General features: G+C 29.2%; 2 protein-coding genes across 3 annotated transcripts in view; one reads left to right on the top strand and one right to left on the bottom strand.

Annotated features, from left to right (window-relative positions):
- por (Protein-serine O-palmitoleoyltransferase por) overlaps positions 1–6,998 on the bottom strand; it is a 55,575-nt gene extending 48,577 nt beyond the window's left edge. The window contains exons 1-2 of the mRNA XM_075362751.1: positions 6,778–6,998; positions 1,418–1,613 (exon numbers count right to left, since the gene is read on the bottom strand). Coding sequence (XP_075218866.1) covers positions 1,418–1,607 — 190 coding nt within the window. The 5' untranslated portion in view covers positions 1,608–1,613; positions 6,778–6,998. The remainder of the gene's footprint in view (positions 1–1,417; positions 1,614–6,777) is intronic.
- Positions 6,999–7,380: 382 nt separating this feature from the next.
- LOC142323291 (uncharacterized) lies at positions 7,381–12,923 on the top strand. Of its 2 annotated transcripts, XM_075362748.1 has the most exons (3): positions 7,381–8,299; positions 11,233–11,382; positions 12,495–12,923. In XM_075362748.1, exons 1-3 carry the CDS (start codon positions 7,759–7,761, stop codon positions 12,674–12,676), a joined length of 873 nt encoding a protein of 290 aa, XP_075218863.1. In that variant the 5' UTR covers positions 7,381–7,758; the 3' UTR covers positions 12,677–12,923. The 2 variants fall into 2 exon arrangements, with proteins under 2 accessions (XP_075218863.1, XP_075218864.1); XM_075362749.1 differs by lacking the exon at positions 11,233–11,382.
- Positions 12,924–15,172: the final 2,249 nt, after the last annotated feature.

The following is a 15,172-nucleotide window of genomic DNA, read 5'->3' as shown; positions in this document are numbered from 1 at the left end:
TTTAATGTCGTGGTGTGCAGCAATCTTAATGTTACATTTTAAACAATTCTTGTCTTGTGATGAACTGTAAATTCAGTTGGCGCGAATAAATATTCTTATCTTCTAGCCAAGTAATATTACAAGTACCATCTACATTAACAATATTTTTTACAAATTTATTTGTAAATATCTGAAAATATTTTTACAGATTTTATGAAAGTTACAGACTTTGAGATCAAAATAGTCAAATAGTATCATTTATTAATAAAAACATGCAATGAGATAAAGATTACTTATGTTCTTTTAGAAGGTGATCAATAAAAAAAAAATCAGGTAAAAATTTTACAATTAAAATTAAATTTCTAACAAAAGAAATGTAGTTGTTACTTAATTTATGCATAATGCCTTCTTTTCAGCTTTCCCTTTAGTAAAAAAGAACAGTTTAAACATGAAGATAAGAAAGCATGGTTTAGCTAAGGAATTGTAAAAATCTAGCTCTATACTAAAGAATCTGTATGAAGTATAATAATTTAATTCATTTCTTAACTATTAAATCATTTGACAATTACAATATAATTTATGTAAAAGTTATTTGTACTGCTAAAAGATAACTGATGACCTTTAATTAAATGATTACCTTTAAATGTAATTGAATGATTTAATACCTAATTCAAACAAAGAGAAAACTACATGAGGAATACTTCCTTTGCATATACCTGGTTCAGAAACTTTCCAAACAGAAGGTTTCTCCAACAAAGGAAGCCGGCTTCCTTTGTTGACAGTAGTACGCTTCATATATTGCTGGATAAAAGAATTAACTAGCATTTTGTGGTGAGTTCGTGAGTTAAACACGTATAAAGGTGCCACTATAGATTGGAATAATTACATGAAAGAAGTCTGTGTTTTATCATTTGAAAATCTGTCAGTAAGAAAGGTTGGAGGGCTGGATAAAATTATATAAATGGATGAGAGCATGCTCACCAAATGGAAAAAGAATAATGGGCAGGTTCTGCCGCAAGTATGGTTGTTTGGTGGAATTTGTTGTGAAACAAAAAAGATCTTTCTGCAACAAGTTCCAGATAGGTTAATGAATAGTTAAACAACATTACTAAAGAAAAGGTTTTCTGGGTAATGTTGGACTGCTGGAAAGGTTACAACAAGAACTTCAAGCAGCTGATTTTCATGTTATGAAGGTAAATCATAAATATAATTTCATTGATCCCATGACTGTTGCAAATACACAACAAATAGAAACATCACTTCCAAATTTTGAAAGAAGCAATAAAAAAGAAAATGCATTTAAAAGGTCATTAAAGGCATTTTGCTAATGGAACCCATTTCTCATAATACTCTGTTACATTACTGATAATAATACATTAAATAATCAGGTATAAGAAAAGAATTGTACGATTCTATTTTACATAAAGTAAATACTTACAGTGCTGAGCGACAATCCTAAAGATAATGCAACAAAAGAATAATCGGCTAACATGTGATGATGCATCCTGTAAAGAAGGCAAGATACAGTATTCAAAAAGATGCATAAATGACATTGAAGATTCGTCATCTTCCAATGCATCTGGAATAATATCGTCCAAAATATCATAGTCTTCAATGTCATGGTACATAACTCACTGAAAATAAATTAATAATTTTAATGAATAACTATAAATAAATAACAAAATTTAATGCAAATTCAAGAACTAGAAAGAAAAGACTTTTTAGGTGAATAAAACATAATACAGCAAAATTTCTATTAAAAGATTTTCATTAGACATCAAAGGGTGCGTAAATTATGATAATTTTTATAATAAATTATAAAATAGCATTTTCAACACTGATTAGAAAAAATCCACAAACAATTAATGAAAATAAAGAGGTGCTTACTTCTTCATTTGATTATTCAACTGTGACTTGTTTGATTTAGTTCAAGAGGAATCCTCCAGTGGGGATTTTGCTGAACAATTTATAGTTTGTTTATAATAATGTCAAACAATTCTGAGGTCAGGAAAGGCTTTTTCTTAAGAAACCCTAAGCTGATTCAAAGGTGTCTCTTTAGTATCTGTAGGGACAAAAATTTATACCAGCACGTAATTGAACCGATCGATATAAAATCACAGATTAGTAATACTACTCCCACCATGGATAATGATACCCAGATCTTCTAAGGAACTGTAGTCCTACTACCAAGAGAAGACCTTAGAGCATTGGTCACTTCTTCAGGTGGTGTTGTTTGTGTCATTTTGCAGTTGTTATTGACAAATTAGGAGATTAATAATGAAAATATTATCTTTGATAAAAAATTAACAATTTTCATAATGTTTTTCAGAAAGTCTTCTCTTTAGCTTGTCCTTGACTAAAGAGTAAACAATCTACAAGGAAATATTTTCAGAAAAAAGTAAAAAGACAAATCAAGAATTACTAAAGGAACTATAAAAACCAACTGTATGCTGAGAAATCTCTGTGGATGTTAAAATTTACAGTTGGATTTTGTGAAAGGATAATGAAACAATAATTATTATTAATTATATAATAATAATAATAATAATTATTATTATATAACATCTAAATCAAATAATACATAGGAAGTTATTAAAAGTGAAAGAGAAATATAAAGTAAAATTCATTTAATTTAGTGGACCAAAAGGTAAGAAAGTGCTTCTCTTACAGTAGTTTAATATTCTTGATAGCTTGAATATCTTGAAGCAGATTTTAATATTTTTTTCTGGTTTGATAAACAATAATAATATTAACTGATTTCAAAAATACAATTCACATTTTGTTGATGAATTGATGTTTATTTCCAGTCGACACATGGAAGTTAAAATTTGTAATTTTAAACACTGACAACTTTCCTAAAGTTTCAGTGATACATCCAGCATGTATCACTGAAACTCCTGCCACTATTTTAAAAGAAATCATACAACCTATTATAGACCCTTTTAGAAATTAATAATGAATCTTTCACTGAGAAGAATTTCCTAATCGCTTTAAAACTTTCATTGTAATTCTCCTCCACATGACAGGGAATTTACAATATATTATAGGGCTATTTCATTATTATTTGTATTTTCTAAAGTAACTGAAAATCTTCAGCATGGTTTTAGGAAAAAACTGTCTAATCACTCAGCCATTTACTAATTTTAAGAAGTCACTTTAAGCAGCATATGGAATAAAAAGTTTTTTTATCAATTTTTTTGCAATGTCAATAAACCACTTAATTTAATTCTGCATTACTTACGGGTAAAAAATCTTAGTTACTATGATATCAGGGGAACTGCTTACAGTTCAGTTTAAAGTCATACAACAGTAATCATAAACAATACTTGAAATTTCACTTTTCAATAACAACATAAATATAAAAAACAGGTCTTCACTAAATATTAAATATAAGATTACTTAAATTTAAACTTTTTTTATTTAATGAACACGAAGATAGGGAAGAGAGTAGAGTATTTCAAAACACATAGCGATATAATCATTGTAATAAGGATAAAATCAAAACCTAATCAGACAACGATTGTTAACGTCTATATGCCTACAAGAGCCCATGATGATGATGAGGTAGAGTGTGTATACGAAGAGATTGATGAAGCAATTAAACATGTAAAAGGAGATGAAAATTTAATAATAGTTGGAGATTGGAATGCAAGCATTGGAAAAGGCAAGGAAGGAAATATAGAGGGTGAATACAGGCTGGGCAAAAGGAATGAAAGAGGGGACCGACTTATAGAGTTTTGCACGTAGTATAATTTAGTAATTACCAACACCCAATTTAAAAATCATAATAGAAGAATATACACTTGGAAAAAGCCAGGCGATACTGCAAGGTATCAGATAGATTATATCATGGTTAAGCAAAGATTTAGAAATCAACTCGTTGACTGCAAAACTTACCCTGGAGCAGACATTGACAGCGACCATAATTTGGTGATAATGAAATGTAGATTGGGGTTTAAAAACCTGAAGAAAAGGTGTCAGATGAATCGGTGGAATTTAGAGAAGCTTGAGGAAGAGGAGGTAAAGAAGATTTTTGAGGAGGACATTGCAAGAGATCTGAGTAAAAAAGATAAGGTAGAAAATATAGAAGCAGAATGGGAGAATGTTAAAAAGGAAATTCTTAAATCAGCAGAAGCAAACTTAGGCGGAATAAAGAGAACTGGTAGAAAACCTTCGGTTTCAGATGATATATTGCAGCTGATGGATGAACGTAGAAAATATAAGAATGCTAGTGATGAAGAAAGTAAAAAGAGATATCGTCAATAAGAAATGCTATAAACAGGAAGTGCAAACTGGTGAAAGAAGAGTGGATTAAAGAAAAGTGTTCAGAAGTGGAAAGAGAAATGAACATTGGTAAAATAGACGGAGCATACAGGAAAGTTAAGGAAAATTTTGGGGTACATAAATTAAAATCTAATAATGTGTTAAACAAAGATGGTACACCGATATATAATACGAAAGGTAAAGTCGATAGATGGGTGGAATATATTGAAGAGTTATACGGAGGAAATGAATTAGAAAATGGTGTTATAGAGGAAGAAGAGGAAGTTGAGGAGGATGAAATGGGAGAAACAATACTGAGATCTGAATTTAAGAGAGCATTAAAAGATTTAAATGGCAGAAAGGCTCCTGGAATAGACGGAATACCTGTAGAATTACTGTGTAGTGCAGGTGAGGAAGCGATTGATAGATTATACAAACTGGTGTGTAATATTTATGAAAAAGGGGAATTTCCGTCAGACTTCAAAAAAAGTGTTATAGTCATGATACCAAAGAAAGCAGGGGAAGATAAATGTGAAGAATACAGAACAATTAGTTTAACTAGTCATGCACCAAAAATCTTAACTAGAATTCTATACAGAAGAATTGAGAGGAGAGTGGAAGAAGTGTTAGGAGAAGACCAATTTGGTTTCAGGAAAAGTATAGGGACAAGGGAAGCAACTTTAGGCCTCAGATTAATAGTAGAAGGAAGATTAAAGAAAAACAAACCAACATACTTGGCGTTTAGAGACCTAGAAAAGGCATTCGATAACGTAGACTGGAATAAAATGTTCAGCATTTTAAAAAAATTAGGGTTCAAATACAGAGATAGAAGAACAATTGCTAACATGTACAGGAACCAAACAGCAACAGTAACAATTGAAGAACATAAGAAAGAAGCCGTAATAAGAAAGGGAGTCCGACAAGGATGTTCCCTATCTCCGTTACTTTTTAATCTTTACATGGAACTAGCAGTTAATGATGTTAAAGAACAATTTAGTTCCGAGTAACAGTACAAGGTGAAAAGATAAAGATGCTACGATTTGCTGATGATATAGTAATTCTAGCCGACAGTAAAAAGGATTTAGAAGAAACAATGAACGGCATAGATGAAGTCCTACGCAAGAACTATCGCATGAAAATAAACAAGAACAAAACAAAAGTAATGAAATGTAGTAGAAATAACAAAGATGGACCACTGAATGTGAAAATAGGAGGAGAAAAGATTATGGAGGTAGAAGAATTTTGTTATTTGGGAAGTAGAATTACTAAAGATGGACGAAGCAGGAGCGATATAAAATGCCGAATAGCACAAGCTAAACGAGCCTTCAGTAAGAAATATAATTTGTTTACATCAAAAATTAATTTAAATGTCAGGAAAAGATTTTTGAAAGTGTATGTTTGGAGTGTCGCTTTATATGGAAGTGAAACTTGGACGATCGGAGTATCTGAGAAGAAAAGATTAGAAGCTTTTGAAATGCGGTGCTATAGGAGAATGTTAAAAATCAGATGGGTGGATAAAGTGACAAATGAAGAGGTATTGCGGCAAATAGATGAAGAAAGAAGCATTTGGAAAAATATAGTTAAAAGAAGTGACAGACTTATAGGCCACATACTAAGGCATCCTGGAATAGTCGCTTTAATATTGGAAGGACAGGTAGAAGGGAAAAATTGTGTAGGCAGGCCACGTTTGGAGGATGTAAAACAAATTGTTGGGGATGTAGGATGTAGAGGGTATACTGAAATGAAACGACTAGCACTAGATAGGGAATCTTGGAGAGCTGCATCAAACCAGTCAAATGACTGAAGACAAAAAAAAAACTTATTTTATTTACTGACAAAATTATATTTTATGGGGACTTCTAGGAATACTCCACTCAAAACTCATGTGGTTTGGTGGGGTTGGCTATACCTGTAGACTTATCTCTGTATCTAACTGGTGGCTATAAATTGAGTCTGTCATGCTTATTAGGTAAAACAGGCCTTCTACATAACGTGTGTAGGTAAATTTCTCATACCAACCCAAATATTACAATTTAAATATGAAATGTGTGCGTTTTGTTGTTGATATAATTACAAGATTCTATGTGTTTTCTTTGGCCTGCAAAACAAAAGAAAAATGTAACCAAGATAGTTAATAAAAGTAAAACTCCGGAACACTTAACGAAGTATTTAAATATTTTTTTCGATTAAGTAAACGCTAAAACATAAATACGTAAAATATTAAACACACAGATAATATCGAAAGTATCCTTTCATTGCAAAGGGACTCGGTAAATGATGACTTGACTCGCAAAAATTACACTCGCTTTATTCCAATAAATTACAAACGCATTATTCTAATAGCCTACGGTTATATACAAAATAGTTTATAAACATATAAAAGCCGAACGATGTCGTTTTCATAAATTTAAGATGATACCACAGAACTTATATTCATTCACATTCAAGTAGCCGTTCGACTAGCATAAACAAGCGTCTTCTTAATAGTACTAAGTGTAAATAATTTTTTTTTAATAAATAAACTAATTTTATTACCTGCAAGTAGATTTTTACTACCGGATATTCTAACCTAAAAAAACCGGGTGCCAAATAAAATTCAGAAAATACTTAAGCTACGTAATTAAAATGTTAATGTTTTGAAAAATAACTAAAAATATAGTACAAAACTTCATATTATGATGAAAATGTCAATAGAAATTGCAAACAAATAAACAGAAGAAACAGCGATTCAAATGCACCAATAAACCACACTTAAATCGACGTTAACTTGATCAGTTGTTTGTTTGAGGTACACGATATTTTGTGTAATAAAATGGAATTGAAATTTTAACGATATTATCTATTGTATTCATAATTTACTATGTTGTATAGAGGAGAGCATATTTAACTTTATTCTGGAGTAGCATTATCCAAAAATTACTTAACATATCGGGAAAGATGTTTATATTACAAGGTTTACAATAATGTTTTTATTCTAGTTATTTTCATTGTAATTTATGTATTGGTCTATTATTAATTATATAATAATAATAATTATTATTATTTAACATCTAAATCAAACAATACACAGGAAGTTATTAAAAGTGAAAGAGAAATATAAAGTAAAGTTCATTTAATTTAGTGGAGCAAAAGGTAAGAAAGGACTTTTCTTCTATTACAGTAGTTTATATTCTTGAAGCAGATTTTAATAATTTTTTTAAATTAAAACCGAGTGTATATCACTTTAAGTTGTCTGCCAGACATCTGTTATAATAAAAAAATATGTTTATTTGTAAAAAGGCCACTAGAAACGTCAGTTTCCTCCATCTTTACAAGAAATTTAAATTGTGTACAAAGTGCTCTCGTAAACGTGAATTAACCTAATCTTATTGTTGCGTAGTTGATGGTTCGGTGTTTTAATGTTTATGTTTTGAATGGATAAGGTTAACGTTATGTTGTATTCAATAGAAGTAGTGAAATTTGGTTTATAGTGCCTATTTGGAAATTATAAATCTTCGTTATGATTTTTTTTTTGTCATGGCAAACCGTAAATGTAGCAAGTATTTTAGAAACGAGTCAGATATACGTGCTCGACTAAGTAGAATTGAAAATGATGATATAAATCCTAGTGTTATTTCAGTGAGAAAACATGAAAACGAACTTTATATAAATTCAAGCTTCAAGCCGTGTTCTGCTTCTTCAAGCCACAACTACGTGACGAATAATTGTGGTTTGGATTATGAGGGAGATGTAAAAAACAGTAAGGAAGAACATTTTTCTGAGGATTCCCAATTAGTTGACAACCCTCATTGTGGTATAAGAGAAATCGTAAGCATCCCGTTAAAATCGTGTAATGTCTCCACTCCAAAGATTTTTAAAAGGCGCCTCGGTAAACTTTACAAACAGAGGATTGCAGAAAAATCGAAGGGGAAAAAGTCGGATTATTTTAAAATCAGTATGAGTATAGCAGAAGGAAATTGGTTGCCACCAAGATCTCCATACTGTCTTATTCAAGAAGATTTATACCACAGCCCCTGGCAGTTGTTGATCGGAACTATATTTTTAACAAAAACACAAGGTAAGTTGTGGTCTTTATTCTTGTATGACAATTACATAGAGCTATGATGTAGCTTAAATTGCAACTTATATGTTTTCCTTCTGTCCAAAATTCTGGGTAAACGATGTAAACAATGTGTTTACATTGCTTACCTATCATTTTGGTATACCTACTTCTTTATGGAAGGCTGGTGATATTTAATTTTCTTACCTCTCAAAAAACAATACACCCTTTCACAACATACATTAAACCTACAATGACAGATACTCTCATTTGAAACACATTAAATCATACGACCTCTCTTTAACTACTTGCTTTATGTGTGTGATCCACAGATACTCATTTCAGTCATTTTATCCAAAGAACATATAGAACTCGGTTATGAAATATAACTTATACAAATGGATATATCATCACACACCTACACAAAATAAATAATATAAAAAATGAATCTCAGTAACTTAAATAAATAGACTTGGAAAAATAGTCACAAATTAAAAAAAAATCTGGATATGTTGCCTTCAGAACAGTAATAAAAACAGACCGTTACAAAACAAAAATATTGTCTCTGAAGTATACAAACTGAATTGCTATATGTTGTAAATTAGTCAGATGGGGAAGGATACAGCTTAAAATATAAGGTGCAATGAATTCTTAAAATCTTTTTATAGCAACATAGAGCCAACATTGGCCAATGATCGCATAGATGCAAATGACAGAATCACCAATATTAGTAACAGTATGTCGTTATTCTATACATACCAGTTCTCAACAAAATTTTGAACACAAAGAAGATTATGAGAAGAAGAAGATTAAGTATACAAACACAAAAATATTCAATCAAATGATATGATTCAAATCCACCACACTTGATTGTAATTCTAAGTATGTGTCTGCCTAACTCAGAGAAAATTGTTAGCTGATGAAAACAACATCAGCTGATGCCAGTGTAATAACATCAGCTGATGCCATTGTAATGACAGCAGCACCTGCCATTGAAGATTACTACAAAAGTAATTGAAAATATTTAACATAAGTTTTCTAAAATGTAGTAAATTTGGTTTTGATTTGTTTATCATTTCAGAAGTTTAGAGTTACACATAATTTTTGTAATTGTTTGTCATGACTGAGGCCATAACAATAAATTAAAGAGATAAATAATATGGCAAACAAATACAATAAAAAAATCATCAGGTTATATTTTAAGAACACGAGTTCAAATGAGAACATAAGTTTGTAGAAATATAAACAGCAGTAGAAGTAAGTAAGAGAGCATTAATTAGTAACCATAAACAAGGTAAATATTTAAAAAAAAATTATTGGTCTAAGTTAATAATATTACCTAATTTAATTAAAACTGTGAACCATTGACCAATTTATCAAAAAATGTGAGTGATGGACTTGGTATTGCTATTTAATTTATTTAAAAGCTTCTTTCCTGTTAGAGAATAAGTGTTTACTAATATGTTAGATGTCTAACAATGTTTGATGACACGTATTATGGTAATGTATCCCATTCTTGTACAGAAGACATATGGACCAGACATGCTATCATGTTCCAGTTTATAACTATTAAAATTTTGATATTTGCTATAGGCCCTGATTCTTATTGCTTTTTTATTAATAAAAAAGTATGATTGTTGCCACTATTACGTGATCGAATTAGGCTGAACCTTATGATAGACTGAATAAAAGCAAAATATGCAGTTTGAATGTAAACAACTGGCTTAAATCCTTCTAAAGGTTTTAAATGTATACTACTCTAGTAAGTTAGGTTAGAGCTTAATTTTGTATTTATGATTCATGTAAAGTTTTTGCCAATTATTTAGCTTAAAACTTTCATTCCTTACCCTCATTTGTGTTATAATTTTGAATTTTACAAACATGTCATACCAAGTACAAACTTGTAGCATCAGGGAACATAGTAGTTTAAAAACCAGTAACATGGTCTGACAAGTCACATGGAACAGGTCTTTATAATTTGCTTACTATATCAGTATTGGAACATAATGCATTTGTAATTATTTCTATATAAGAAGTCATAATTTTCATTCAGGGACACTATTTTTTCACAATTTCTAGTATTGGATGTAGAAAAGAAATTGTGTTAAGCCAATGTATGAAGAATGTTGGTATTAAGATAAAAAAAACGAATGATGAAAACACTTGCCTAGATCACAGTCACATGTCTTAGAATGAGTGTCACTTTTATAGAATGAATGAAAATAGACTTACAAAACAGTTATTTAACTTTTACGAAGATAAAAAAACAGAACTAGGGTGACACCGAGAAGTAAACAAAGACCTAGAAAAACTAAAGAAAAACTGGAAAAAATGATAGATAGAATAGAGTTTTAAAAAACAATTGAGGACTTCAAACTAGATGAAAAGGAAAAACCAAAGAACAGCTAGAGAAAATTTATAGATCAAAAACAAGCACTCTTGGAAAGAATGAAAAAGTACTGGAAACAATGGTTAAAGAAAGAAAATACGAGATCTGAAAAGGTCTAATCGAAAGAAGAAAAAATATTTATAAATTTTATTTTCTTAGTAAATCATGATACCACATTGTTTTATCATTGATCATATGTATGTGTATTTGTCTCATTGTACTAAATTTTGCTTTTAAATTCTATTTAATAACATGTGTCAAGTTATTAACATCTAATAACAGTTTTCATGTAACAACTGATGATCAGCATGGTAAAATGTAAGACTTTTTAAAAACAATTCTTTAAAATTAACTATGTCAGGCCACCTTTCTTCTTAAACTTGTAGATAGTATGATGAATATGATTGAACTTTAGAAAGTAAGTAACTTTTTAAATTTATTCTTAAAATAATTTAGTTTCTTTATCTGAAGCTTATTGAGAAATTAACTTTGCAGAACAATTTTTTTTTTACTGATAAAAGATGTAATTTTGAATTGAATTTGGTTTATTTAAAATCTGCAGCAAAGAAAGCCATACCACAAATACTACAATTTCTAGAAAGATGGCCTACTCCACAAGCTCTTCTGTCAGCAAGACAAGAAGAAATCATTGAATATTTGAAACCATTGGGAATTCAACATGTTAGAAGTTCATTAATTAGGAAGTTCACAGGTACAATTTTAGCAGTATTTTCTTTATAATAATTAAAATCGCTATTTATTTTATATTGGATTAAATATGATACTTACATCGTTTAATTGAATGTTCTTGTTTCTATAAAGAAACTAATTTATAAACAAAATTTAATTTAAAAATTAACAAGTATGATATGTCTGCTGAAGAACTGATTATTTTCTGTAACTGAATGTTTCGGGTCCCAAGTAAGACATTAAATTGCATCCCTTCATACCAGATATTCAGATTAATCTGGAACATTTCATGGAGTATCATCTTGTAAGTAAAAGGATGTAAATGATGATAAAAACTGTTAATCAAAGAAAGGCACATTTAATATACTAGTTCCCATAACTGAAATGCTATGTAATAGTGATCGCCACTGTTAAGTAGTATCAATAAAGTTCTTTACAGCTCTTTTTAAGTTAATAACCGATGTATTTTACACTAAATAAAGAAACTTATATGCTATACAAAAACATAATTGAGGATACTCAGATACTCAACTTTATTAAAAAACCAAAAAAGAAGTTTTAGAAAAATAATTCAATCGCACATTATTTAGAATGTTAATTCAATGAATTTTCATTATCGGAAAATATAATGAAAATGCAATTAAAATAAATAATTTAACCAAATTGGATCAGTTGTTTAGCCAGTGCTTATAAATAGTTAGCTTTTAATGTTAGATATCAGGAAGTAATAACTTCAGTTTACCGAGGTAAATGCAGTAAATATTTCCCATTTCATTGAAGATATAACACCTTAGTATTGGATAATTTATTAACTAGAAGTTGCTATGACCAATCTCACATGCATTTCTTATAATCGATTTGGAATTATGCATTTTGATTTTTGGATATGTGGTAAAGTGAGTAAAAATTGTAAATTACATTAGAAGATTGTATAAATTCAAAATTTAAAAAATTTCTTTAATTGTAGATTTAATTGATACACCGTTAATTGATATAGATTAAAATATATGGTAATCGAACAGAGGTATTTTCTCATTTTTTCAACTTATTTGAACAACAGGCTGAATTTTCTTTTGAGTCCTAGTGCATCTATAATGAAAATATTATGAATTCTGTGTATTACTTTTATTTCAGAAGAGTTTCTAGCAAAAAAGTGGACATACCCAGAAGAACTACATGGTATTGGAAAGTATGGGAATGATTCTTATCGTATATTTTGTGTTAATGAATGGAGACATGTTACACCTGATGATCACAAACTAAATCTTTACAAAAACTGGTTATTGGAGAATGTAGAGAAGCTAGGGATTGAATAGTATAGTTTTTATTAGTACATTTTTATAAGTTTTGTTTATGCCACCGATTAAAAATTTTGTGCTACATAAAGTACAAAATATTCTTTACTTTTTTTCCTAAATTTTAGTGTATTTGTAATATATTTTGTTTAAGTTTATATTTAAAATTGATGTTCATTGTTTTAAGATTTAAAAAAGTTCTTTCTTGTGTCTCATATAACTTTGCTTTTTAATATTTTGTATCGTTTGTGTTAATAAATTTTTGTATAATAAACTGTTTTACTTTATTTTTAAAAGCACAGCTTGGTTTACAGGTAAACTTTTTAAGTTTTTTTTAACTTTTTAAGTTTACAGGTAAAACTTTTTTTTTAATAAGTTATGGAGAATAAAAGATGTTATTGTTTTATGTTAGTATGTTATTGCAATTATGAGTGGTTGAGTCCTGTGCATTATGGATGCTTAAAACATTATTCGTAGGATTTTTATGAACTCAAATAAAAAAAGGAGCTGCTGCATTAAAGAAAAATAAACTGTTTGATAAAAGAAAACTGACACACATACACACACATATATATATATATATATAATAATAAGCAGCACCTGCATGCGTGTAACCCAACTATATTGACTTTAAATCCAAATAGAGAAAGAGCATTGCACTCATTCCATGAAGTTCTTCTAAATATTTGGTTATGGATACAATGCTGATTTATGCATTTCACTTGGATATGCTCTCCACTTCATCCTTCCATCGTCCTGACACCAACATTGGCAGGTCGTCGGCGTAGGAGATTAATTTAACTTCTTCAGCGAATTCCATCAAAGGTAAGGTTCCAAAGGAGAGAGCTAAGAATAGATTCTTGCAGCACGTCCCCCAGTGACTTGTTTTTAGGGTAAAGGAGCGTTTGATACTCCTCTAATAACTTATTACTTAAAACCTTTTCTGTACAATTCATTTATATTTGAAAAAGTTGTGTTCATGTATGTCAGGTTGTGGAATCAGAGTACTTCTTAGTACTACCTAACCGGAATAGGTTTTTGTGTGCTAATTTTAATTTCAAAGCATTTATCACATTCTTAATCATTAGTTTCATATATTCTAAATTTTGTCTTCCCTTACAGTTTTGCCTTGTATACTTCTTCCTAACACTATATTAATTAACCCTGGGTAACTTTGAAAATGGTTTTTCAATGTATAACTTTTGCTAAATTCTGTTTTCTTTAATAAATATTAAACCCTGCCAGCTTAAATATTTGGGCTTGTTTTTAAGCAGTTCATTTTTATAACAGCAGTTTTTTTTTAATTGTTTCAAAACTATGTTACAGTCTCAGTTAGGTGATCATCTTGAAAACCTGAGGCTGCTCCATTAACAATCCAGCTAAGCCAAAGTTTCTTCCTATGGTAAAAAGATTAAATAAGTTTCTCCTACTTGTTGGATTTAATCTATTTCACTATTGTACATGTCATCACACTTAGTGCGATAAAGGCAAAAATAAAATGCATATTAAAAGTATCAAGTTTACTTTCAAAAATTCTAAACAATTCCTAAATCGTAAAAGATACTACAATGAAAGTTTTATTGGATAGTCAAAATAGATATGTTAAAAACAGTCATTCTTATTGTCAGACAATCTAGGAAATAGATAGGGATCATACCTTTTTTAATGAAACTGCAAATAATCACATAAAATGTACTAAGATTTTCGTTGAACAAGATTTTAGAATCGGTGATAAATCATATGATAGATTTAATAATATATTATTTGTCAAATAAAATATCATTTGATAAAATAAACATTTTCATTATTTTTGAAAGTACATATTTGTATATAGAAGGTAAAGGGTATATGTCAGAAAATGCAAATTTTACAGGAGAGCTAAATGAAAGGTTTTTTATACATTTGTCCAGCTGGTTCTTTTTTTAGAAAAGCTGTTTGATTTTTAGTGTAGTCAAAACCACGTAATCACATGTAACATTACATTTTCAGTTTTTTGAGATTTCTGTTCATTTTTAAAATATGGGACAGAGTGCTTTTTACCTCAATAATAAAATATTAAAATAATTATACATGTTTGTGGAATAAAGCACTATGTACTTTCTTAGAAGAAGAATAAGGTAGAATAATAATACAAAATAATAAATATTTCATCCATTAATTTTATGTATTTTTTATTTATAATTCCTAAAGAAAAAGAAAAAGAAATAATTGAAAAAGAAAGAATTTTGATTAATTATTAACTAAATACGAAATATTTATATAAAAAAAATAATAAAAATTTATGAATGCAAAACAAAATTTTAAATAAACTTGAAACTGGTAAAAAACAGCTTATAAAAATAAAGTTATTATCAAAAACTCCATGTTACTTAACATAACCTTCTATGAATATCCAAAGTTATGTAATAATAAAAACAATAAATTTATCATAAAAGCAAAATTAGAAATAACGACTATCAAAACCAAATAAAACATTAAAGGAAGTTTGATGTATCGTTATTAATTTATCCATTCTTT

The sequence above is a fragment of the Lycorma delicatula genome, chromosome 4, assembly GCF_047948215.1.
Source record: "Lycorma delicatula isolate Av1 chromosome 4, ASM4794821v1, whole genome shotgun sequence".
Lineage (NCBI taxonomy): Eukaryota > Metazoa > Arthropoda > Insecta > Hemiptera > Fulgoridae > Lycorma > Lycorma delicatula.
The sequence above is the reverse complement of the archived record's forward strand: the minus strand, read 5'-3'. Positions and strand labels throughout refer to the sequence as shown.